This window comes from Pristiophorus japonicus, chromosome 3 (genome assembly GCF_044704955.1).
Source record: "Pristiophorus japonicus isolate sPriJap1 chromosome 3, sPriJap1.hap1, whole genome shotgun sequence".
In the NCBI taxonomy this organism is placed as follows: domain Eukaryota; kingdom Metazoa; phylum Chordata; class Chondrichthyes; family Pristiophoridae; genus Pristiophorus; species Pristiophorus japonicus.
Genome location: NC_091979.1, coordinates 310718139 through 310745662, shown reverse-complemented (window position 1 = coordinate 310745662; position 27524 = coordinate 310718139). Strand labels below are relative to the sequence as shown.

The 27524-nt window shown below is 43.8% G+C and overlaps 1 protein-coding gene across 1 annotated transcript in view; it reads right to left on the bottom strand.

Moving 5' to 3' along the window:
* Positions 1 to 27524, bottom strand: part of pcdh15b (protocadherin-related 15b) — a 1866923-nt gene that overhangs the window by 700805 nt on the left and 1138594 nt on the right. Inside the window, exons 11-12 of the mRNA XM_070875055.1 lie at positions 10832 to 10940; positions 10502 to 10614 (exon numbers count right to left, since the gene is read on the bottom strand). Coding sequence (XP_070731156.1) covers positions 10502 to 10614; positions 10832 to 10940 — 222 coding nt within the window. The remainder of the gene's footprint in view (positions 1 to 10501; positions 10615 to 10831; positions 10941 to 27524) is intronic.

The following is a 27524-nucleotide window of genomic DNA, read 5'->3' as shown; positions in this document are numbered from 1 at the left end:
ACCTCACCTGCCAGCTATTCCATCATGGCATGAAACCCGAGGGATGGCAAACCCGTCAAAAGGTTCGTAAGTGCTGATTTTAAGCCTCTTAACTAGTATTTATGTACCTTTTAATGACGTTAATTACCTGTCTCACCGCTCGCTGTTGGGTCTGCTATCCGAACGCAAATCTGACAGGTCAGAAACTCACACAGAGGCGGTGCCCTTGAAAAAAAAAGTCACCTGGGTCCTTAGAATCCAATCACAATCAGCCCCAATACCAACATCACTAGCAACAACACCAACCTTCTCCGCAATCACCTGATGCTGCACAGGACACAGGGCATCAGCACCCGACCACATTGCTGCCTGGGATACCAGGGATGGCCTCACCATGGCCACATTTACTTCACTTCATGCTGTACACCCTGACTATCACATGTTGCTCCAGGTTGGCACCACCCCACACCAGCTCCATAAAGCATCCCTGCAATGTCCAACCCATTCTTTTCACACTCATTACCATTGTGTGGGGTACCCCTTATGTCTCACTATTTACTACAACTCACTAAGCCACTTCCAAATGTACCCACAAATCTGTCCAAGAACGCAAAGTCCTGAAAATAAAGATTTCAATGTTTGATAACACATCAACATTAGCTATTCATGAACATTGGCTAAAGGAACTTGTGTGTTGTTAGTTGGTATGATTGGACAAGGATGAGGGTGAGTGTGAGGGGTGGCTCGTGAAATGGGGAACTGATAATGTAGATAGAGCAGGATGGGTGGAGGTGCAAGGTAAGTTGGTGTGAGTAAGGATGTGCAGGGATAGAGTAGGGAAGGCAGAGTGATGGGGATGATAATGAATGGCACAGCAGGATGAGGTTGAGTGTGGCTTTGCAGTAACGTTTCGTGATCTACTGAGATCATTGAAAGGTTTGCCCAACTGCACCCAGCTCCTCCAGACGACCACCCTGCTTGTGCCCTCATGTGCAATGTGCAACCAGGCTGTGTTGGTCACCTGGAGAGGTCCCTTCTGCCCATTGGAGGGGAAGAGAACCTCCCTGCTTGCTGTGACTTCCTCCATAAGCATCTGGATGCAGCTGTGCCCCTTTGTGCAGTGTTTGCCCCTCCCCTTTTATAGGGGGCACTTGTATATATTTATCTTTTAGAGCCCCAAAAAAACACACAATAAAAAGGGCCTTGAAAAATGTTTGAAGTGTCCCCCAGATCAGGGGGCACTTGATTTAACTGTTTGTTTTGTGCAATTAAAAGAGTTGTCAGTGCTTGCAGTAACTCAATGCTGCAAAAGACTGACAGCACAACTGTCAAAAGAAGTTGGTCATTGTCCCTTAAAGGAAACCAGCTGATGACGTCATCAGATGACGTCATCAGACCCGCTTCCAGTTAATTGTCTGGAAAACCCGCAGGGTGGGCTTAACAAGCCCCAGCTACGGAAGATTGAAGGGAGAGGGTGGGCTGCACCACTACCGCCCACATCAAACTTGCCTCTGTTGGCAAAATCCCGGCCACTGTGTTGGGTCGGTAGTGTACTCTCCAGCATGTACTCACTATGTTGGGCGAGTAGAGTAAACATCATTTACTGATAGACTTCAGGAAGACATAGAGAGGCTGGTGAAATGGGCAGACACGTGGCAGATGGAATTGAAATCAGAAAAGTATAAGTGATACATTTTAGTAGAAAGAATGAGAAGAGGACATATAAACTAAAGGGTAGAATCGTAAAAGGGGTGCACAAACAAAGAGACCTTGGGGTACGTGTCCGCAAATCGTTGTAGATGTCAGGACAGGTTGAGAAAGCAGTTAAAAAGGCTAATGGGATCCCAGGCTTCATAAATAGAGGTATAGAGTGCAAAAGTGTGGAAATTGTGATGAACTTGTATAAAACACTGGTTCGTCCCAAACTGGAGTACTGTGTCCAATTCTGGGCACCACACTTTAGAAAGGATGTGAAGGCCTTAAAGGTGCAGAAAAGATTTACGAGAATGATTCCAGGAATGAGGGACTTCAGTTATGTGGATAGACTGGAGAAGCTGGGGTTGTTCTCTTTGGTGCAGAGAAGGTTGAGAGGAGACTTGATAGAGGTGTTCAAAATCATGAGGGGTCCAGACAGGGTAGATAGAGAAAAACTGTTCCAGCAGGGTCAAGAACCAGAGGACACACATTTAAGGTGATTGGCAAAAGAACTAAAGGCGAGGTAAGAACATTTTTTTTTACGCAGCAAGTGGTTGGGATCTGGAATGCATTGCCTGAAAGCATGGTGGAGGCAGACTCAATCTTAGCTTTCAAAAGGAAGTTGGCTAAGTATCTGAAGGAAATAAAAATTGCAGGCTATGGGGAAAGAGCAGTGTATTAGCTGAGGGTTGGCATGGGTTCGACAGGCCAAAAGACATTCTTCCATGCTGTAACCATTCTATGATTCTGTAGACGAAAAATTCGTCAACCTTGCATCGGTTTTTCGGCGATATTTCACCATTTCTGGTGAAAAACCAGTTGACGGAAAAATCAGAGACGTCTTGTCTTGCGATAGAGGTTTTTAAGTAATGCTGGGGAGCAGACCACTGCCGCGCAAGACTTGATATACCACTTTCGCAAAAGATTTGACTCGGCGCGCACCTGTATTTAGCGCGAAAAATAGCGGCAGGTAAAAAGCTGCTTTGCAGCTCTTGGAGCAGCGGTGAGTATGAAGACCTGCAAAAAAAGTAAGTTAAAGTTTTCATTTTTTAATTCTTTTATCAGCGGTTTGATAGTTAAGTGTCTTGTGAATGTTTTGTGATTTTTTTTATTTTTTGTTTTGGTTTTTTGTAATTTATTTTTTGGTGCTTTCCCCCTCCCAAGGCGTCTCCCACAACAGTATCTGCCTTGGAGTAAAGTTGCAGAAAATTTGCGGTTTGCGCCACGAATCTGCTTGCAACATCGATTTTTACCGCTGCGCAAGTTGAAGCTTAGGCCTTGTAGCGGTAGTGAAACGGAAGTGGTATTTTTGGCAAAAAAATACCGTTTTTGCCAAAAAAATAATTTCTAGCCCTATGATTCTTTGAAATGTAGTCACTGTTGTAATGTGGGTAATGTGGCAGTCATTTTGCCCACATCAAGTTCAATCAAAACAGCAATTAAATAACAACAAGATAGTTTGTTTAATAAAGGAACAAAAGACTTGTTTCTATAGCGCCTTTTACGACTTCGAGACATCCCAAAGTGATTTATAACCAATGAAGTACTTTTTTTTTTAAAATGTAGTCACTGTTGTAATGTAGGAAACATGGCAGCCAATTTTCACACAGCAAGGTCCCAGCAATGTGACAATGACCAGATAATCTGTTTTTGTGAAGGTCATTGAGGGATAAATATTGACTTGGATACCGGGGATAATTCCCCGACTCTTCTTTGAAATAGTGCCATAGGATCCTTAACATCCATCTGAGAGAGCAAATGGGGCCTTGATTTAACTTCTTATCGAAAAGATGCCACCGCTGACTGTGCAGCGCTCCCTCGGTACTGCTCAGTACTGAGTACTACTGGCCTAGATTTTTGGGCTCAAGTCTCTGGAGTGGGACTTGAACCCACAACCTTCTGACTCAGAGGCAAGGGTGCTATCAATTGAGCCATGGCTGACACATTATGTTGGTGATGTTAGTTTAGGGACAAGTGTTGTCCAGGACACCAGGGAAAACTGCTCTACTCTTTCTTGAATGGTGCCATGAGATCTTTTAAATCCATCTCAGAGGACAAGCGGCAAGAGATGTAAGCTCACTTGAAATACACATCAGGGCTGCCAGACTGCCAACCTGCCCAAATAACAAGCTGCCTATCAAGTGTGGTAATATCTCTATTCCATGTCAAGCTCCTTTAACGTGCTGAGTTAAAATTAGGTTGCAACAAACACTTTAATGATTGAATTCAAGCCAAACTTCAATTACAGTGGATCCGAATTAACTTCATCGAAAGGATTTGAGTATAGGAGCAGGGAGGTCATACTGCAGTTGTACAGGGCCTTGGTGAGGCCACACCTTGAATATTGTGTACAGTTTTGGTCTCCGAATCTGAGGAAGGACATTCTTGCTATTGAGGGAGTGCAGCGAAGGTTCAGCAGACTGATTCCCGGGTTGGCAGGACTGACATATGAAGATAGACTGGATCGACTAGGCTTATATTTACTGGAATTTAGAAGAATGAGAGGGGATCTCATAGAAACATATAAAATTCTGACGGGATTGGACAGGTTAGATGCAGGAAGAGTGTTCCTGATGTTGGGGAAGTTCAGAACCAGGGGGTCACAGTCTAAGAATAAGGGGTAAGCCATTTAGGACTGAGATGAGGAGAAACTTTTTCACTCAGAGAATTGTGAACCTGTGGAATTCTCTACCACAGAAAGTTGTTGAGGCCAGTTCATTAGATATATTCAAAAGGGAGTTAGATTTTGGCCCTTACAGCTAAAGGGATCAAGGGGTATGGAGAGAAAGCAGGAAAGGGGTACTGAAGTTGCATGATCAGCCATGATCATATTGAATGGCCTACTCCTGCAGCTATTTTCTACGGGCCCAAGTTTCGGGCTGCGCCGTACGCCCGTTTTTCGCGCCACAAAGTGCGCCTAAAAAAAACTCACCTATTCTCCGGCTCCCTGCAAGTCCTCTGGAGCTGGGCGTGGCGCAGCATGAGCTGTGGGAGGTGGAGCCAGGTCCCTGCGCTGAAAACAGTGCCGGGGCCTCTGCACATGCGCGCAACAGTGGGCGCGCATGTGCAGTAGCTCCAGGCACCCAAAACTATGGGAGGGGCCCGAAGCACGCAGCCCCTAGCCCTGGCCGAATGGCCTCACTGCGGGGGGGCTGCGTGGATAAGGCTCATCTCCCACCCGACCCGACTTGACTCCTGCGCCCCGGACCGGACCTGACCTGAACCCCCCCAGTGACCCGACCTCCGCGCCTCTCCCCCCCCCCCCCCCCACCCCCGGCAACCCGACCTCCGCACTCCCCCGCCCCTCGGCGACCCGACCTCCGCTCCCCCCCCCACCCCGGCGACCCGACCTCCGCGACTCTTTCTCCCCCCCACACCCCCCCAGCATCCGCGACTCTTTCCCCCCCCCCCCCCGCGACTCTTCTCCCCCCCCCGACCTCCGCGACTCTTCTCCCCACCCCCCCCGACCTCAGCGACTCTCTCCCTCTTTCCCTCCCTCCCTCCCTCTCTCCTTCCCTCCCTCCCCTCCTTTCCCCCCCTTCTCCTCCCTCCTCTTCCTCCTCCCCCTCCCCTCCCCAACCTCCACCCCACTCTACCTCCCTCCTCCTTACCCCCCCTCCCCTCGCTGTCAGAAACACAGACACTGACAGACAGAGAGTGAGAGACACACACACACAGACAGACAGAGAGATAGAGACACTGACAGAGACACACTGACGGGGGCATCCCAGCACGCTGTTGGAGGACTCCCGGTGCTGCAGTCGGTAAGTAGAAAATGTTTTATTTATTGATTTTTTATTTTTTATTAATTTGTTTTTGATTGATTTATTGGTTGATTTATTGATGTATTTATCATTTATTATTGATGATGGCTCTTTATTTGTAAAACTGAAGTGTTTAATGTTTGTAAACTTCCCTTTAAACCCCCTACGCCTGATTTGTAACCTACGCCTGATTTTCTAAGTGTAGACAAGGTTTTTCTGAGCGTACAAAAATCTACACTTGCTCCATTCTAAGTTAGTTTGGAGTATGTTTTCACTGCCTAAACTTTCAAAACGGGCGTAAGTGGCCGGACACGCCCCCTTTTGAAAAAAAAAATCTGTTCCAAACTGAAACTGTTCTAACTGACTAGAACTGGAGCAAACTAAATGCCGAGAATTGCAATTGCTAAGATACTCCATTCTAAACCAGTTGCTCCAAAAAAACAGGAGCAACTGAGGCCGAAACTTGGCCCCTATATTTCTATGTTTCTATAAACAATTGTGCTTTTAGGAGCAAATACACAAAATGTTACCGATTTCTATCTAATATAACTGCCACCTCTTCATTGCATTTCACGTGATGGAATGTTTCAAGTACATGACAGAAAACACTTAAAACATCTAAGAATAGAATTTAATGTTAAACCATGTGGCAAAATATCCACCAAGTCAGATAAATCGAATGGGCTGCTGGTATACATTTAAAAAGTAATTAGTCCTGGGTGATATCATTAAACAACACACTTAAAAAAAAGCAAAAATAAAAGATTGGTGAGAAATGATTGAATTCAAAATGAGAAAATGATTATTGATTAGCCAAAATAATTAACTAATCTGACCACAAATTGCAAAGAAAATGACTGATGAGGCGAAACAACGAGAGTTGAATTTGTTGATCAGTCTTGCATTGAAACAGCAGCTGTCGGAAAGTTAATTAAATATATTGGTTCAGATAACTGCAGCATTAGTTAATGAATGACTATGTGTGGTTGCAGCACAAGTATGTCCACTAATCTTCAAGATGTATCTTCTTTTTCTATCTATGTTTTCATTTAAACCACTGTACAGGCCTGATAACAAGATTGTTGTTTTAAGCAATTAAAATACAATCTAAAATACTTCCAGCTTTACAACGCAGCAAGCATTTGCTTGACTATACAGCAGGTAAAAACATCAGGGTAAATTGCCTTGTTTAATTGAGATCCAATGAAATGACAGAAGTAAACTTACTTGGATTATGTTTCTTCCTATTCTTCCTCTTGAAAGCACTCTATTCCTTTCTGAAAATGTCTCAGTCTCTATCATATCTCAACCTTCTTCAACAGCTTCTTAAAAGTCCTGTTTACTTCTCCGCCAAAGTTTTTTGTCTTCTGTACTCAAAGTATTGGGTCACCCCTGCTACATTTGTGGATCTCTGTTCTTACTCTTTCTCCCCCCTTCCCAAGATGATGGCAAGGTCCCCTTATCCACACCTTCGATCCCACCAGACACCAGCTCCAATGGATCATCTTTTGCCATTTTTGCTATCTACAGCGTGATCATAGAACCAAGCATATTTTCCCTTCCCCTTCCCTCTCTCCATTTTGGATGATCATTGACTTTCATGTTTCATTACCACCCTGGACCACTAATTTCACTTCCCAAGTGATTATTCTTGGTAAAACTTGGAGTTGGATAAGAAACTGACTTTTAAAAAAAAAAGGAAGGAAATGGTACTAGTTAGAGGAGTGATATCGGGTTAGGGAGTTGTACAAAGTAGGGAATCCCAGGGTTTTGTGCTGGGGTCCCTACAGTTTCTAATATACATAAATAACCTGGATTCCAAAGCACAGTGTAATTTGGTCAAATTCAGAGATTATATTAGGCTAGTGTATAAAGCAGTTGAGTCTGAGTTATCAGCCAAGGAATTACAGAAAGACTTAGACAAAATTTGTAAGTAAGCATAACTATGGTGGATGAAATTTAATAAGGATAGCACATTTGAAGAAACAATGGAAGGCACATGTACTCAACGAACTGAGCTGAACCAGAGAAAGGAGAGGCTGAAAGAGACCTGGGAGTGATAACAGACTCAGTCATTGTGCAGCAGCAATCTACAAAGAAACCAAAATGTTGCGCTATATTGGAAAATCCGCCTGATACCTTCATGCTGGAGCTGTACACCTCTGGACAGGCTACAAATTGAAGATTGCTCACACTTCTAGTCGCTCAGGAACAACGGAAATATGCAAGACGTACAGGCAGTGAGAGGTTGGTCCTCACTTTCAGAGAGATTGAGTTGTCATTAAAATTTTGAAAAACTTGAGGCTGGATTTTCCACTGTTGTCCCGCCTCTGTTTTCACCGCTGAGGGGCAGCAATGATGGCAGTGGAACCTTCCGTGTGAGCGGTCCGCTTCCTTCCAGTGCCCCGCCAGGGTTTACGGGGCCGGTTTCGGCAGGGCGCAGAGCATTACCGCTCGGATGAGGCGAGCCAGAATGCATTGCCCCTGGTTGCGACACCGGCTCGATTTTTCACTCCCGCCCAACCCGGGTGCGCCGCAGTGCGTCCTTGTGGGAATGCCTGTGAAAGCGGGCGTTCCAAGCTATAGCAGCTGCAATTAGATAAATAATGCTGACCTCAGGTAAGTGTGATGGTTTTACTTTTTTTTTTTGCAATTTATATTGTGATGACGTGGACTATGTATTGGGAATGTTTTTGGTGGGGTTTTTTTCTCCCCAGACCTCTCGTAGAGTGCTCTGTGGCTGGCTCTTTAGCTCGGGACTTTTGCGTGCTCCACCGGCCTACCGCCCGAAGAGTGGTGTGCAATGCCTCCTTTACTGCTCTGGACCATACTCGAGGCCCAGCGGACCAATTTTGCTGATTGAGGCGCAAACTTTCCCAGGTGGTATCAGCACTGCCCTGTCGTCATTAGTGCCCCGAAATCCTAAAAGCCAAAAATCCAGCTCTTCAGACTTGAAAAGAAATTAATCAGAAGGGACCTGATAGAGGTATATGATACTAATTCAAAACAAAAGATAAATCTGGAGCACTGTTTTAAGTTAATTTACAACCGCAAGACAAAGGGATTATAGCTATAAGTAGAAACTGGGAAAAGGTAAGACTGATTTCAGGAAGCACTTCATCCTGCAAAAAGTGATTAATACCCAGAATGATCTTATGAGTGAGGCAGTGGAGACAGAAAAATACTTTTATGCAAGCCTTCCTTTCCTTATAACTCAGACACTAGACATCAGCCTTGTAACTCTTCGAATCTGCCACCAAGCTCATGGTGCACAGGACTGCAGTAATACCCGCCCTCCTGTATGACTCAGAGACATGGACCATGTACAGTTGACACCTCAAGTTGCTGGAGAAATATCACCAACGATGTCTCCGCAAGATCCTACAAATCCCCTGGGAGGACAGATGCACCAACGTTAGTGTCCTCGACCAGGCCAACATCCCCAGCATTGAAGCACTGACCACACTTGATCAGCTCTGCTGGGCAGGCCACATTGTTCGCGTGCCAACCACGAGACTCCCAAAGCAAGTGCTCTAATCGGAAATCTTTCACGTCAAACGAGCCAAGGGTGGGCAGAGGAAATGTTACAAGGACACCCTCAAAGCCTCCCTGATAAAGTTCAACATCCCCATTGACACCTTGGAGTCCCTGGCCAAAGACCGCCTTAAGTGGAGGAAATGCATCCAGGAGCACCTCGAGTCTCATCGCCGAGAGCATGCAGAAATCAAGCGCAGGCAGCAGAAAGAGTGTGTGGCAAATCTGTCCCACCCACCCTTTCACTCCATGACTATCTGTCCCACCTGTGACAGGGACTGTGGTTCTCGTTTTGGACCGTTTAGCCACCTAAGGACTCATTTTTAGAGTGAAAGCAAGTCTTCCTCGATTCCGAGGGACTGCCTATGATGATGAGAAACATAGAAAATCGGTGGAATAGGCCATTCGGCCCTTTGAGCCTGCACCACCATTCAATAAGATCATGGCTGGTCATTTAACTCAATACCCCTTTCCTGCTTTCTCTCCATACCCCTTGATCCCTTCAGATGAACTCTTCCTTGCATTATCTCCAGCACTTGAATGTCTGCCTTAATTATCAGTGACCTGAACTGAACGCAGTACTCAGGATGTGGTCTGCACTGTACAGTTGGATCATGGTTTCCATTGACTTCTATTCCAATCTTTTGGCGAAGTAGTTCAACATTCTATTAACTCTGTTGATTGTTGCTCTGCATTAGCTGGGCATGTTGAGTCTACGAAGGCTGCTCGGTCTCTTTCGACTTCATACTTAGTTATTTCAATTTCATTCATGTAGTACATGTGCTGCCCAGTTATTACCATCTATAAAGCATAACAAAGACTCGTTGCAGTCTGACCACCATAGCCTTTCACTGCCAATCATTGGAGCTAGAACCTCTGCCTGAACATTCTTGATCAGACACAATTTCATTGGCATCAGTGGCAATGGACTTCGCTCCATCCTCACAATAACAATGCTCAGCTGACTGATGTGTACATAAATAAACAGACTAACTGAAACAGGAGTAGTGTGACTAACTGTGTCCATTATAGTAACTCTCAAAATAGCATCCAAAACCAGCATGTTTACAGCAGACGTGGAAATGTGAGGGTTCGTGTAACCAACAAATAGAGTATAAACACAACAACTGACTTTCAACTTAACTTACCTTCAAAATCCTTGGCTCTTAAACTGCTATGTAGCATCCACCCTCATTTGAAGACAAATTTATTTCTTTAAAAAAAAATTAAGGAGCACACAATGTTGCCCCGGGAACACAAATTCCATTGAATATTGAAACTGCCAGAAAATGAAGAATAATTTAAAGGTGCAGAGTAAAATGGAAACTGTTGACATTAAATATTATGGCACAAGCTGTTTCTATAGTGCATAACATTTATTCTTGTGGCGCTCAAAATCTCTGCTAAGGTGGATATTTTATGTTGTTATAAATAAATATTAATGACATATTATCCCAGTTCCTGTCTGGCAATAGTATTGTATATTTAATAAAAGACTTGACACAAAACAATAATTAATGTGAATTTACCTTAATAACCAAATCAAATTTCTGATGAAAATCCCTGTTTATTGGCCTTAGGAGATAGAGTTCTGCAGTGATATTATTCAGAGAGAAGTACTTTGCATAATCCTCAGGAGTACCTTAAACAAAACAGTACAATTTTGTATGATTAATTTCTTCAAAATGATTGGCATAGCATTTAGTACCGTCAATCAAAAGACACAATTTATCTAGCTAACACACTGAAATGATTAAATGATTCCTAAAACAATGACCCAGAGCCTCATTACATACAATTATAAGTCCAGATGATAAATCTTGGCAATACAAACAACAGGGCATTTTGCAGTTACCAACCGACAAGAATGCTGTAGACAATCCCCGGCTGATCATCAGTTGGTTTAATATTTATGTCCTGGTCAATAGCTAAAATTCGAGGTGTAACATTCACTGGGTTTATCCTTGCCTGAAATAAAACACAAAACAACAAATTAAGCTTATTTGAAATAAATCATAAAGTTTCAAAATGCTTCTATCTTTCCGTTTCATTTAATAATTTATTCATAGATTTCCATTTTTATTGCTTTCTGTAGATATCTGAGCAGTGATGTCAAACCTTTCATCAAAACAGTGTTTGCTAGGAATCGAGGAGGACATTCAAAGCATAATTTGTGACTCTCAACCTTGGCCAAATAGCCTTACAATCATTTTTGTGGCTGACCTATTTTTAAGCCTATGTGTACTGCATAACAATAGGCTTGTGACTTTTTAACCCGAAGGCAATAAAAGTGCAATAATGACATCTCATACAAAGTTAGAACATTGCAAATTCTTACAAAACCCACAGATAACCACAGAGATTTTTTACTGGATCTCTTTTAAAATGATCTTCCAATAGCTCAAGTTGTACTGACCACATCTACCCCACCCACGCAACTGATGTCAATGTCGATGTATTTACTACTGCACGTGTGTTTTGGGGAGGAGAATGAGAGCCAATTATCTGATCTTGCGACAGGCATGTCAAATCTGTACTCATGTTCTCAAGTTATGTGACGACAGCCTAAATTTAATACCTTCCTACATGTACATTATTTATAATTCTACAACAACTTGTGTTTATATAGTGCTAAAGAACTAAATATTAGACTAAAAGCTTGGTCAAAGAGGTGGGTTTTAAAGAGAATTTCAAAGGAATAGAGGTGCAGAAACAGAAAGGCTTAGAGAGAAAATTCCAGTGCATAGGGCATAAAGGGCTGTAGGTACAGCTTCCAATGGTGGAATAAAGGAAGTGGGGGAATGCACAAGGTTTCAGGTTTTGGAGGGCTGTAGGATGGGAAATGGCTACAGAGGTATGGAGGGGGTGAGCTCATGGAGGGATTTAAACAAGACGACGAGAATGTTGCAATCAAATTGGTGAACCTAATGTAGGTCAGTGAGCCGGGGTGACAGGTGAGCGGGACAGGATACGAGCAGCAAAGTTTTAGTTGAGCTGAAGTTCACGGAGGGTGGAGGATATGGAGTCGGAAGCTAAAATTGGGGCCAAATAGGACGCCAAGGTTGTAAACAGTCTGGTTCAACCCAAGACAATGGCCGGGAAGTGGGATAGAATCAGTGGCAAGGGTACAGAGATTATGGTGGGGATAAAAGAAAAAAAGATAGGTTTGTATTTATATAGCACCTTTCATGACCAGTGGACATCTCAAAGCGCTTTACAGACAATGAAGTACTTTTGGAGTGTAGTCACTGTGGTAATGTTGGAAACGCGGCAGCCAATTTGCGCACAGCAAGCTTCCACAAACAGCAATGTAATAATGACCAGATAATCTGCTTTGTTATGTTGATTGAGGGATAAATATTGGCCAGGACACTGGGGATAACTCCCTTGCACTTCTTCGAAATAGTGCCATGGGACTTTTATGTCCACGTGAGAGAGCAGATGGGGTCCTGGCTTAACATCTCCTCCGAAAGACGGCATCTCCGACAGTGCAGCAATCCCTCACCACTGCACTGGAGTGTCAGCCTAGATTTATGGGTCATGGGTCTTGAACCCACAACCTTCTGACTCAGAAGCGAGTGTGCTACCCACTGAGTCACAGCTGACAGGGTCAAAGATGATAGCTGCAGTCTTTCCCAATACTTGACTGGAGGAAATTACGGCTTGTCCAGGAACTGGATTTCAAAAAAGCAATTTGACAATGTTCTACTGGAAAACATTCACAAATCTAATTACATGTACATTATCTAATTATTTTCAAATGTTAAGCAGCGTATGGTATTATTTTGTGGAAGCAGGATATTTCAAAATCAATTTCAAAATAAATGCTTATTTGAGCAAGAGGATGCTTATGTAATGAGTTTCTATTTTAAAACAGTGATTAAACTTTCTAAACCCAATTCCAAACAAGATTGCCCAATCTATTTTGCTATTCAGCAGGATCACTTGCATAATCATAGACAAAAAAGTTCTGCTCTACTCTTTTAAGAGTAAAACTTTGGCCCTGAATGTGCAGTCAGAGGCTTACCGAGGGGAAATGCTTCCGATCCGCAAATAAAATGCCCACGTACCTGGTGGTCCAGGAGGTACGGAGATTCGCGGTCCTGGGCCTCTTTGGGTACCCGCAGGTAGAGGTCCACATATCCCAGGGGGGCAAGCAGTTCGCAATGCCCCTGGGATCACGTGGGCCAGCTCAAGCAATAAAAGGGAATCCCCATTCATGCTTATGAGGATTCCGTATCTTAATTATCCTAAATCTGTGTCCTCTGGTTACCGACCCATCTGACAGTGGAAAGAGTTTCTCCTTATTTACCCTATCAAAACCTTTCGTGATTTTGAAAACCTGATTAAATCTCCACTGACCGTTCTCTACGCTAAGAAGAACAACAATGGGGAAGGCGGGTTGGGGGTGGGAGCGGGCTCTGAGGTGGTCAGGAAACTTGGAAGACCGGGTTTCTCGCAGGCCTTGTCGACTTAAGCAGCAGGGTCTGATTTGCATGGGAAGCCTCTGCTTCTTACCAGCCAGATTGAGAGGCTGGTTGGTTCCGGGCAGGTTGGTTCTGAGCGGGTAGGCCTGCAGCACTAGGCCGCACAAGGGAGGGAGGGATTGCATGGGGGTCGGCCCAGGAATAGATCGGGTGGTGGGGGTTAGGGGCAGTCAGCCCAGGAGTAGTTTGGGGGGGGGTGTAAGTCGGCCCAGGAATATATCTGGGGTAGGGTTAGGGTTAGGGTTAGGGTTAAGGTTAGGGTGTAAGTTGGCCCAGGAATATATCTGGGGTAGGGGTAGGGTTAGGGTTAGGGTTAGGGTGTAAGTCGGCCCAGGAATATATCTGGGGTAGACCCAGGAGTAGATCGGGGGTCCGAAGTAAATCGAGGGACGGAGGAGAAGGGGGTGTAAATCGGCGGCCTGGGGGCGATGGGAGGGACTGGAGACTAAAGGAGAGGGTAGCGGTCTCGGGGAGGAATTAGAGGCCTGAGGTAGAGGATGGTGGGGTAGGGAGGCCTGGTATGTGGTCGGAGGCCTCGTATGGGGGTCTGTGATTGCAGGGGTAGGTTAGGTCCCTGGTGGTAAATGTATACATTGCAATATTTAAATTGGGATCCTGCCTCCTGGCAGCGGGTTAGCTGCCCGCCCCTGTCCCGCCTCCGTAAAATTGGAAGTGGACGGGTTGGAGGTGGGTTCAGGTCAGGATTCCAATTTTCAACAATTTAACTACCCCCATGCTCCTAAACAACACTTTTTTTTAGGTTAAAATACCCCCAGTGTCTCCGGTATTGCTGCATAATTGAAGTCCTGCATCCCTGGTACCATTTTAATAAATCTCCTCTGCACCCTCTCGAAGACTTTGACATATTTCCTGAAGTGCGGCGCCCAGAATTTGACATAATACTCCAAGCTAGGGCTTAACCAGTGATTTATAAAGTTTCAGCATAACTTCCATGCTTTTCTACTTGACGCCTCTGTTTATAAAGCCAAAGATCCTATATGTTTTTTTTTTTTATACAGCCTTCTCAACTTAACCTGCCACTTTCAAAGATTTGTGCACATACACCCCAGGTCTCTCTGTTCCCATACCCACTTTAAAATTGTTAGTTTATATTGCCGCTCCTCATACTTACTTCCAAAATACATCACTTCATACTTCTGTGTTAAATTTCACCTGCCTTGTGCCTACCCATTACACCAGTCTGTCTAGGTCCTCCTGAGGTCTGTCACTATCTGCCTCACTGTTTACTACATTTCTGAGTTTCGTGTCATCTGCAAACTTTGAAATGATGCCCTGTATACGCAAGTCCAGGCCATTAATATATATCAAAGGTAGCAGTGTTCCAATACCAGCCACTGGGGAACACTATTGTATACTTCCCTCCAGCTCATTGCTGCTCTAACAGTGGTCTGAATAGCAACAGTGATATCGTAGATGAGAACAGCATTCAGCTTGATCAGCAAGGAACAGCTGGCAAGAGCTTGATGCTCCAAGTCTTCACTTAACTCATTACAGAGGTTGCACAACATTTGTCACTTAAGTCAAAATCTCTAAAACACCGTGCTCAACCCGTAAATAAAAATAATGTGATGCCAGTCAATTCTGAAGTACATCTCTTTCACAACAGTAATGTGAATGACTTTATGAAGGCTTATACAAGGAAAGACTTTAAAGTCATTTTGTCAGTCGAATTGTCATAAGCCCTAGATCTTTAATGTAGCAATATTTCCTAAAATATGTAATAAACTCTACAGCTAACAATGGATAAATGGCGTAAAATGGTTCAAAATATGAGACTTAATCAAAATGGAGCAAGCATCATTAAAATAACATTTACTGCTTTGCTTATTTAACATTATGAAAAGCATTGAATACAATAAATAATGGGCTATATAACCAAATTCGTACTATTTTTGCATTCTTACAAAAAGTCAACACATAACTCACAGAACTGTAAAATTCAATAAATATTTTAATTCCGATACATTTTTGAAAAGTAGATAAAAATTAGAACTATGTTTTACTGTGTGACATTTCATTTGCCCAGTTGTGCATACATGTGCCTTATTAGCATCAATATCTAACTGGTATTTTTAAAACCACCATAAGGTTTTCAGTAATTGGACATCTTACATAACGGCAACAACCTGATTCATGACACAAATGATAACTGAGCACATCTAATACCAGCACGGATCTTCAAAATATGCAGGTTACATGTTCCGAACCTTCTTCATTATGGGAAACAAAACACAAATCTTGGAAATCCTTATCTCACCACAGTGATTACTGGGAAGCAAAAGTAGTAAATTTTTTAATATTGTCAAGTTTGTTTTAAAGTTTAGAACCTATTTTTCCAATAAAGTAACATTTCCAATGCTAATTTAATGCTGGCTTAAGACACTGCTGTGTTACTGGAGCTTCCTCTTTAAAAAAATGTTGCTTGATTTTGATCTCTCCTTGCCAGTTAAGTAAAATTCTACACAAGGACTGCACGGAGCAGTGAGAGAAAATTCCAAATTAAACAAACATAAAACAATCTATGAGCACGTGTAGTTGAAGAGTGGGAGAGAAAGGGTAAGGCAATATTAATCCCAGTGCAGAGAAAATAAAACTAAAAACAACCGAACAACCATCTGACAGTCTTACTAGAAGAAGCTCATTGTCAATGAGTAAAATTCTTTAATCATTTTTAATTTTCAGCACTTTCTATTGTTATGGTTCTCAAAGTGGGTCTGTCAATACTTTCTCATTTGCAATCCTCCACATATTTAAAAGTCAAAGGAAAAAGAGCAGTTAACATTTTCAATTCTGCTCCACTCTTAAAATGAATGAATGATGTTAGTGAAAGGACAGTGTGCTGCTATACAGTGGTACATCAGCACCCTTCACCACAAGATGAAAGATATGTATTTATACCCACAATGACCCACGCTGTGAGTTTCCAATCTCTGTCACAGCATCAGAGGACAATGCCAAACACTTATGGAAAATCACGCAGTAATTGACCCTGAGACTTTTGGCCAACAAAAACAATGTCAGTGGCTTGAGCTTGGGAGCAGGTATACTGCTGTGAAAATAGTTTATTATCAATCACACTGATCGATAATGAGATACAATAATCTACAATGACTGATGACAGCAGGTACCAGGAGAGAGAATACAATTTACTGATGTTTGAAACCACACTTTATATACTATTTCATAGGAAGGAAACATCCTTTAATTAATGGACTCTTGGTTATTTAAATATCATAATACAGAAGAGTTAGAGTCACCTAAACATATCTTCACAGAAATAATTTCTGATGTGCTGAACTCAAAACTTCCACAAAATATGGTTGCATAACATGCTATGCCTTTTATTTAACATCTGCAATGCTGACTGAATTCAAGGGCATCACAAATATGGATGATTGATTTCCATTTTTAATTATCATGGAGGGGTAAAATCCAATCTTTCTTCTCAGCACATTCAAACAATGTTTGTTTACGATTGGAGTCATGTGCTGGATAAGGCGTTAGATTCACAAATTCTTTACATTCAACAACGAATACATCTGCTGGAGGCCCAAATTTTAAATATACAGATGTTGACCTCCTTAGTGACTTAAATATGTAATTACATTTTAAAAATTCATAAAACATCTCCAGTTCTATAAAAGAAAATAATGATGGGACTTCTATAACATGCATTATTAATGTGCTATCATGTATTACAGTATTAATAGGCATTGTGATATTTGTATTCGTCACAGCGATTACTTTGTATAACTATCAGCTCCAAGTGGACAAAAAGGTCTATGAATCATAGGTTGAATATATGACATGTATTTGGTTACATATGATAATTAATCTATTCTTTGACAGCTGTACATCCTTCCTTATTCTGCCATTAGAGCTGCCTTTGTCTTCCAACACATTGTTTATCTACACCTCTAACTCCTCAGCTGCCGAAACCCTCATTCTCAATTTCATTACCTTGAGGATCAACTTTTCAAATACTCTTCTTGGGTCTCAGCACCTCCATTCTCTACAGACACCAGCCTCTCTACAACCCGAGTCCTCTCCTGTACAAAGTCCCGAAGACCTGCCACACTCATGCTTGTCCAGTGAGTCAGCTTCAAGATCCTTGATCTTGTTTAGAAATTCCTCCTTCATTCAGTTTGGGTCAGCTTCTCCAGCAAAGCATTCCAGCCTGTGCCCTCCATTCCTCTAATTCAGTAGCACAGTTTGTCCCCGACTCATTCCATTTGACTATTAGAGTCTGTCCTTTCATTTGCATACCACTGCCTCTGAACTTTCTTCCAAGGCTATTTTGGCCCAGATTTTGCAATCAGCAGAGGAAGGAACAGCGCAGGCCATTCTCCTCATTGATAGATGCCCACACAGTTTTTGCAGACTTTAGAACATAGACTTGCTCTAATCCGGTGTCTGATCGAGCACATCGCCCTCTACAGGGGATCTGTGGCACAAGAAACAGTGAAGCTCTTCAACCAATCAGACTGAAGAATCCTCACTGAGCCACGCATAGTCTAAACCAAGAAGTATAAAGTAGGAATAAAAACAGAAAATGCTGGAAATATTCAGCAGATCAGGCAGCATCTGTGGAGAGAAACAATATTAACGTTTCAAGGAGTTGACCTTTCATCGCTCTGAAACGTGAATCTCCTTTGCACCCTCTCCATGGCTTTGACGTCCTTCATAAAGTCGAGTGCCCAAAATTGGATCCAATATTCTAAGTGTGACTTAACCACTGATATGTATCGGTTTAGCCTTACCTCCTTGCTTTTGTATGTCACATCCTATTCATAAAACCCAGGATCAAATTTGCTCTTTAAAAAAATAACTTCAACAATTTGTCCTCCCAACATTAAAGATTTGTTTATTGGAATTCCTAAATGTTTCTGCTCTTCTTTTTTTAAAGTTTTACCATTTAGTGTATATTTCCTTCTCCCGAAATTTCCTCCCCAAATGCAAACCTCATATTTATTTGCATTAAATTAAATTTGATATCTGACAGCCCAATCTATTAACCGACTACTGTTGATAATATTTAAGAATCTTTAAGTGCAACCGGATTTTAACATTATAAAACACTCTTTTTTATCCAGGGAGAAATTGACATTTGTGTTTACATATTTGAAGAAGAAGGGCCCAATAAATGCTGCAGCACATTTGGATTGATTCTGTTGCAGGTGTGTGTTCAATGAGTAATATATGAGGTCCTTGCAAAAAAGATTTTAGGCACGTATTTTTGATCGACTTATCTTTCATTGCTCTCTAATTCAGCACTTGATGTGAATATTGCTCACTGTAGACTAAAACATAGAAAAATAGAGACATAGAAACATAGAAAATAGGTGCAGGAGTAGGCCATTCGACACTTCGAGACTGCACCGCGATTCAATGAGTTCATGGCTGAACATGCAACTTCAGTACCCCATTCCTGCTTTCTTGCCATACCCCTTGAACCCCCTAGTAGTAAGGACTACATCGAACTCCTTTTTGAATATATTTAGTGAATTGGCCTCAACAACTTTCTGTGGTAGAGAATTCCACAGGTTCACCACTCTCTGGGTGAAGAGGTTTCTCCTCATCTCGGTCCTAAATGGCTTACCCCTTATCCTTAGGCTGTGAACCCTGGTTCTGGACTTCCCCAACATTGGGAACATTCTTCCTGCATCTAACCTGTCCAAACCCATCAGAATTTTAAACATTTCTATGAGATCCCCTCTCATTCTTCTGAACTCCAGTGAATACAAGCCCAGTTGATCCAGTCTTTCTTGATATGTCAGTCCCGCCATCCCGGGAATCAGTCCGATGAACCTTCGCTGCACTCCCTCAATAGCAAGAATGTTCTTCCTCAAGTTAGGAGACCAGAACTGTACACAATACTCCAGGTGTGGCCTCACCAAGGCCCTGTACAACTGTAGTAACACATCCCTGCCCCTGTACTCAAATCTCCTTGCTATGAAGGCCAACATGCCATTTGCCTTCTTAACTGCCTGCTGTACCTGAATGCCAACCTTCAATGACTGATGTACCATGACACCAAGGTCTCGTTGCACCTCCCCTTTTCCTAATCTGTCACCATTCAGATAATAGTCTGTCGCTCTGTTTTTACCACCAAAGTGGATAACCTCACATTTATCCACATTATACTTCATCTGCCATGCATTTGCCCACTCACCTAACCTATCCAAGTCACTCTGCAGCCTCATAGCATCCTCCTCGCAGCTCACACTGCCACCTAACTTAGTGTCATCCGCAAATGTGGAGATACTACATTTAATCCCCTCGTCTAAATCATTAATGTACAATGTAAACAGCTGGGGCCCCAGCACAGAATCGTGCGGTACCCCACTAGTCACTGCCTGCCATTCTGAAAAGTACCCATTTACTCCTACTCTTTGCTTCTTGTCTGCCAACCAGTTCTCAATCCACGTCAGCACACTACCCCCAATCCCATGTGCTTTAACTTTGCACATTAATCTCTTATGTGGGACCTTGTCGAAAGCCTTCTGAAAGTCCAAATACACATCAACTGGTTCTCCCTTGTCTACTCTACTGGAAATATTCTCAAAAAATTCCAGAAGATTTGTCAAGCATGATTTCCCTTTCACCAATCCATGCTGACTTGGACCTATCATGTCACCTCTTTCCAAATGCGCTGCTATGACATTCTTAATGATTGATTCCATCATTTTACCCACAACCGATGTCAGGCTGACCGGTCTATAATTCCCTGTTTTCTCTCTCCCTCCTTTTTTTAAAAAGTGGGCTTACATTGGCTACCCTCCACTCCATTGGAACTAATCCAGAGTCTATGGAATGTTGGAAAATGACTGTCAATGCATCCGTTATTTCCAAGGCCACCTCCTTGAGTACTCTGGGATGCAGACCACCAGGCCCTGGGGATTTATCGGCCTTCAATCCCATCAATTTCCCCAACACAATTTCCCGACTAATAAGGACTTCCCTCAGTTCCTCCTTCTTACTAGACCCTCTGATCCCTTTTATATCCGGAAGGTTGTTTGTGTCCTCCTTAGTGAATACCGAACCAAAGCACTGGTTCAATTGGTCTGCCATTTCTTTGTTCCCAGTTATGACTTCCCCTGATTCTGACTGCAGGGGACCTACGTTTGTCTTTACTAACCTTTTTCTCTTTACATATCTATAGAAGCTTTTGCAGTCCATTTTAATGTTGCCTGCAAGCTTCCTCTCGTACTCTATTTTCCTTGCCCTAATCAAACCCTTTGTCCTCCTCTGCTGAGTTCTAAATTTCTCCCAGTCCCCGGGTTCGCTGCTATTTCTGGCCAATTTGTATGCCACTTTTTTGGCTTTAATACTATCCCTGATTTACCTTGATAGCCACGATTGAGCCACCTTCCCTTTTTTATTTTTACGCCAGACAGGGATGTACAATTGTTGTAGTTCATCCATGCGGTTTCTAAATGTCTGCCATTGCCCATCCACAGTCAACCCCTTAAGTATCATTTACCAATCTATCCTAGCCAATTCACGCCTCATACCTTCAAAGTGACCCTTCTTTAAGTTCTGGACCATGGTCTCTGAATTAACTGTTTCCTTCTCCATCCTAATGTAGAATTCCACCATATTATAGTCACTCTTCCCCAAGTGGCCTCGCACAACGAGATTGCTAATTAATCCTCTCTCATTACACAACACCCAGTCTAAGATGGCCTCCCGCCTAGTTGGTTCCTCGACATATTGGTCTAGAAAACCATCCCTAATGCACTCCAGGAAATCCTCCTCCACCGTATTGTTTCCAGTTTGGTTAGCCCAATCTATATGCATATTAAAGTCACCCATGATAACTGCTGCACCTTTATTGCATGCATCCCTAATTTCCTGTTTGATGCCCTCCCCAACATCACTACTACTGTTTGGAGGTCTGTACACAACTCCCACTAGCGTTTTCTGCCCTTTGGTATTCCGTAGCTCCACCCATACCGATTCCACATCATCCAAGCTAATATCTTTCCTTACAATTGCATTAATTTTCTCTTTAACCAGCAACGCCACCCTGCCTCCTTTTCCTTTCTGTCTATCTTTCCTAAATGTTGAATGCCCTTGGATGTTGAGTTCCCAGCCTTGGTCACCCTGGAGCCATGTCTCCATGATGCCAACCACATCGTATCTGTTAACTGCTATCTGCATAGTTAATTCATCCACCTTATTCCGAACACTCCTCGCATTGAGGCACAGAGCCTTCCGGCTTGCCTTGTTAATACACTTTGACCCTTTCGAATTTTGCTGTAATGTGGCCCTTTTTGTTTTTTGCCTTGGGTTTCTCTGCGCTCCCCTTTTACTCATCTCCTTTCTGTCTTTTGCTTCTGTTTCCATTTTGCTTCCCTGCATTGGTTCTCATCCCCCTGCCATATTAGTTTAACTCCTCCCCAACAGCATTAGCAAACACTTCCCCGAGGACATTGGTTCCGGTCCTGCCTAGGTGCAGACCGTCCAGTTTGTACTGGTCCCACCTTCCCCAGAACCGGTTCCAATACCCTAGGAATTTGAATCCCTCCCTACTGCACCACTGCTCAAGCCACGTATTCATCTGAGCTATCCTGCGATTCCTACTCTGACTAGCACGTGGCACTGGTAGCAATCCCGAAATTACTACTTTTGAGGTCCTACTTTTTAATTTAGCTCCTAGCTCCTTAAATTCGTCTCTTTGGACTTCATCCCGTTTTTTACCTATATCATTGGTACCAATGTGCACCACGACAACTGGCTATTCACCCTCACTTTTCAAAATGTCCTGCACCTGCTCCGAGACATCCTTGACCCTTGCACCAGGGAGGTAACATACCAACCTGGAGTCTCGGTTGCGGCCGCAGAAATACCTATCTATTCCCTTTACAATTAAATCCCCTATCACTATCGCTCTCCCACTCTTTTTCCTGCCCTCATGTGCAGCAGAGCCAGCCACGGTGCCTTGAACTTGGCTGCTGCTGCCCTCCCCTGATGAGTCATTCCCCCCAACAGTACTCAAAGCGGTGTATCTGTTTTGCAGGGGGATGACCGCAGGGGACCCCTGCACTACCTTCCTTGCACTGCTCTTCCTGCTGGTCTTCCATTCCCTAGCTGACTGTGGACCCTTCACCTGCGGTAAGACCAGCTCTCTACACTTGCTAATCACGTCATTCTCAGCATTGTGGATGCTCCAGAGTGAATCCACTCTCAGCTCCAATTCCACAACGCGGTCCGTCAGGAGCTGGAAGCGGATACACTTCCCGCACACGTAATCGTCAGGGACACCGGAAGTGTCCCCGAATTCCCACATAGAACAGGAGGAGCATATCACGTGTCCGAGCTCTCCTGCCATGACTTAACCCTTAGATACACTTAATTTGGTGACAACAATGTTAACAGGTTACTTACTGATATAAAAAAGAAAAAGAAAAGCTTCTCACCAATCACCAGCCAATCACTTACCCCTTTGGCTGTGACGTCACCTTTTGATTTCTTTCTACTTCTTTTTAGCTTTTTCTCCCGCCTCTCGCTGCCGCTGGGCCTATTGTCGGCCTCACCAACGCCACGAACTCCGGCCTCCAACTGCCACCACCTCTCGCTGCCGCTGGGCCTTTTGTAGGCCTCACCAATGCCACGAACTCCGGCCTCCAACTGCCACCACCTCTCGCTACCGCTGGGCCTTTTGTCGGCCTCACCAACGCCACGAACTCCCGCCTCCAACTGCCACCACCTCTCGCTGCCGCTGGGCCTTTTGTAGGCCTCACCAACGCCACGAACTCCCGCCTCTGACTGCCGCCTCCTCTCGCTGCCGCTGGGCCATTTGTAGGCCTCACCAACGCCACGAACTCCCACTTCTGAATGCCGCCTCCTCTCGCTGCCGTTGGGCCTTTTGTCGGCCTCACCAATGCCACAAACTCCCGCCTCTGACTGCCGCCTCCTCTCGCTGTTGCTGAGCCTTTTGTAGGCCTCACCAATGCCACGAACTCCCGCCAAACAAGACAAATTACCAGAACTACTAATTTAAAGATTTTCCAAACACAAGTTAACAACCAGTTCATTCTGTAAACTATTACTGTTTGAATATGTAAGTTTGCATGCCTTTTTTTTTACTATGGAGAATCGTTCTGAGGAAACAATTAGTTTTTCTGGAGATGTCACTCAAACAGAATTTTTATACCTCGGTTTTTGAAAAGTGAAAAATGAAACATTTTAAATGGAAGGAAACACCGTTTCTCGGCAAGCTTCAAGCTGGACTTGCCATAATTAAATATAAAATGAGTTCCATCTTTATAATGAAAAGTCTTGTAGCTAGCATGCAGCTTCCAAAAGTATCACACCTGAAAGTCCGATCTCAGAGTGTCAAAGCTTCGAAGTTTCAAGTTCATCAGACAAAACATTCTGATTGGTTCAAATAGCTACTTAGCTATTAAATTACCAATAAAATATCCAATTGACTAATTGTTAATGATTCAAAAAGTAGCAAAAATACCAAGAAGGAATGAAAAGCAATGTGTGAGGAGGACACAAAAAATCTGCAAAAGGACATAGATAGGCTGAGTGAGTGGGCAAAAATTTGGCAGGTGGAGTATAATGTTGGAAAGTGTGAGATCATGCACTTTGGCAGAAAAAAATCAAAGAGCAAGTTATTATTTAAATGGAGAAAGATTGCAAAGTACTGCAGTAGAGCAGGATCTGGGGGTACTTGTGCATGAAATACAAAAGGATAGTGTGCAGGTACAGCAAGTGATCAGGAAGGGCAATGGTATCTTGGCCTTTATTGCAAAGGGGGTGGAGTATAAAAGCAGGGAAGTCGTGCTACAGCTATACAGGGTATTGGTGAGGCCACACCTGGAATACTGCGTGCAGTTTTGGTTTCCATATTTAAGAAAGGATATACTTGCTTTGGAGGCAGTTCAGAGAAGGTTCACTAGGCTGATTCCGGAGATGAGGGGGTTGACTTATAAGGAAAGGTTGAGTAGTTTGAGCCTCTACTCATTGGAATTCAGAAGAATGAGAGGTGATCTTATTGAAATGTATAAGATTATGAGGGGGCTTGACAAGGTGGATGCAGGGAGGATATTTCCACTGATGGGGGAGACTAGAACTAGAGGGCACGATCTTAGAATAAGGGACCACCTATTTAAAAATTTCTTCTCTCAGAGGGTTGTAAATCTGTGGAATTCACTACCTCAGAGAGCTATGGAAGCTGACACATTGAATAAATTTAAGACAGAAATAGACAGTTTCTTAAACGATAAGGGGATAAGGGGTTAAGGGGAGTGGGCAGGGAAGTGGAGCTGAGTCCATGATCGGATCAGCCATGATCTTATTGATAGGCGGAGCAGGCCTATTCGAGCTCCTATTTCTTATGTTCTTATAGAATTGAGCCATCAAATCCTTCTTGTTTTTCAAAAAAATGAGGCCTGAACAGAAGGACAACATTTTTTTAAGCATTTCACACAGTTTACGCGAGGAAACTGAGGAGTGGGGGTGGGGGTGGGAGGGGCGGAGTTTTCAACATCCAGCGGAAACAGACAGAAAATTGGCGGAGTAGCCTCAGTAAGGAAAAAGTGTTGTTTGGGATGATTTTTTTAATTCAGTCACACACACTGAGATTGGTACGAGGGGACAGAGGGCGATCTTATGAGATGGTGAACTCAGATACTATGGCTGGAATCAATCAGCTAAGCCCAGACGAAAGCAGGTGGAATCAGCCGTTCAAGCACTGCTAACCTGAAGGCTCGTTCGTGGGAAAAGCTTCCCTCGACAGCTTTAGAAAAATTACAAATCCACCATGGGAAATACAAGGCAAGGCAAAAAATATATATGATCATGTAAATCACTGAGAAAAAGGTCTTGACAAGGAAGGTATAGTATTAGGCAGTCCCTTATATCGAGGATGACTTGCTTCCACACCAAAAAGGTTAAGTTCACAGGTGTTTCAATGAGAGACCTAATATTCCAGGTCCCGAACTGCATGTGAAGGGTGGAAAATGCCTGTGCGTGGATTTTTTTTAACATGGGGTGGCTGTTGCACACCAGCCACCACCCGGGCTTGACAGAGCTGGGTCTTGATCCAGTGGCAAGGGTTAACCAGGACGACTGGAGACCTGCTCTGCTGCACAGACCGACTGCGCGTGCATGCTCCTAACTATTCATGTCTCCAAGATAAGAGGAGACTAATTGATGTCCTGTTTCTGACTGCTCCATTTGTGACTGCTCTTTTTTGACTCTCACTGCTCTTCCGCCCCGTTCAAAAATGGATCAGTCACAAGGAAGGAGGGAGGAATTAAAAACAAAGGGGTTGAAATTGCTCCCCGCCTGAAACTGTACGCACGCACTCTGTTTCAATGGTGTTTACCGCAGCTGTCGTTGAGGTACTCTCTTGAGCGAAATTCAGCTCTTTCGTTTTTTTTTCTCTCGGATCCGAAAGTCGTTATTAATTGGGGCGGTGACTATACTAGAGGGGCAGATATGCGGCGGTGGCAACGCCGGAGGGGCAGAAGTTGGGGGGGGCGGGGATGCAGAGTGACCGCCACGATGACGTCATCACGGCGCCGCGTCACCAGAGCTCTCCCCTTCACTTAAAGGGAAGAGCTTTCGTGGTTTTAAAACTTCGGCCCACTGGGCGACCAAGGAGGGTTTCGGCTGGGTCAGCGGCCAGTTGGTGGCCCGGCCGAACCCGGGGGCATAATTGTAGGGCCGACATGGTAGTCGGCCGACAAAAAAATACATGGCAGGAGTGGCAGTGCATCCTCCCCTTTAAGGTAAGCCACACCACCATTGCAGAAGGCCTCAGCCTCACTGGACCACCGGCAAAAAACAGATTTTGGCACCGCTGGGCAGGCCGAAGATTTCCACAGCGGTACGCACTCTGATGACGCACTTAATATGGATCGGCGGCAGCGGAGCAGTGTGGGGCACCGCCGGGAAACCTCGGAAGGGCAATTGGACTTTTAGCGGCCATTCCACTCCGCAGCGTGGGCGCCGATTTGTGGTGGTAACAGGCCTTAAGGAAAGGCCTTCACGGCAAACGAGCCCAAGGTTGGCAGCGGAAACGTTACACGGACACCCTCAAAGCCTCCCTGATAAAGTGCAACATCCCCACCCACACCTGGGAGTCCCTGGCCAAAGACCAGTCCGCCCTAAGTGGAGGAAGTGCATCCGGGAGGGCGCTGAGCACCTCGAGTCTCATCGCCGAGAGCATGCAGAAACCAAGCGCAGGCAGCAGAAAGAGCATGCGGCAAACCTGCCCCACCCTCCCTGACCCTCTGTCCCACCTGTGACAGGGACTGTGGTTCTTGTGTTGGCCATCGAAGGACTCATTTTAAGAGTGGAAGCAAGTCTTCCTTGTTTCTGAGGGACTGCCTATGCTGATGACAATGAAAGGGGCAATTTCAGCCCCAAAATATCTTCGAATAACACTGTAAAGGAAGGGAGGACAATCAAAGTTACTTGAATCTTAAGCCAGTTTTGTAAAGTGATTAATAAATAATAACTGTAAGGTCTTTTTCACTCGGGCGATGTATAGTTTTGATTGAATTTCTATGATAGGCAAACCAGAGTCGTGCTTAGACTGCAGCAGGACTGCAGTAAACATTGTAAAACTGCACTTCAGTCCCAGAATGCCCACAAACAATGGCATGGGCAATTTATTGGTAAAATGGGAACATATTCTCACTCTTTTGGACAAAGATTGTATTTCGGCTTGTGACACGCAAGAAAAATATTTGACATAACACTCCAAAGATATTAGCGAAATTTAAATCTGATTAGCCTTCAACATCAAAAAATGTACCCAAGGACTCCATGCCAAACCTTTCCTCATACTTCCACGGTTTGGTTGATTGCTTTTTATTCTTTCCCCTGTTCGGCAACATGACAACACATAACAATACTATTTTTCATTTGCCTTCTTTACATTAAATATTATATGTCCTCCCTCATCCTCGTCACTATTCTACCACGCTCTTCCTTTTCCATCATTTCTTATTTTTGAAAATTTTAAAAACAGGAATAGTCGTAATACTCCAATTGAGGTCTAATAAATGCATTATATAAG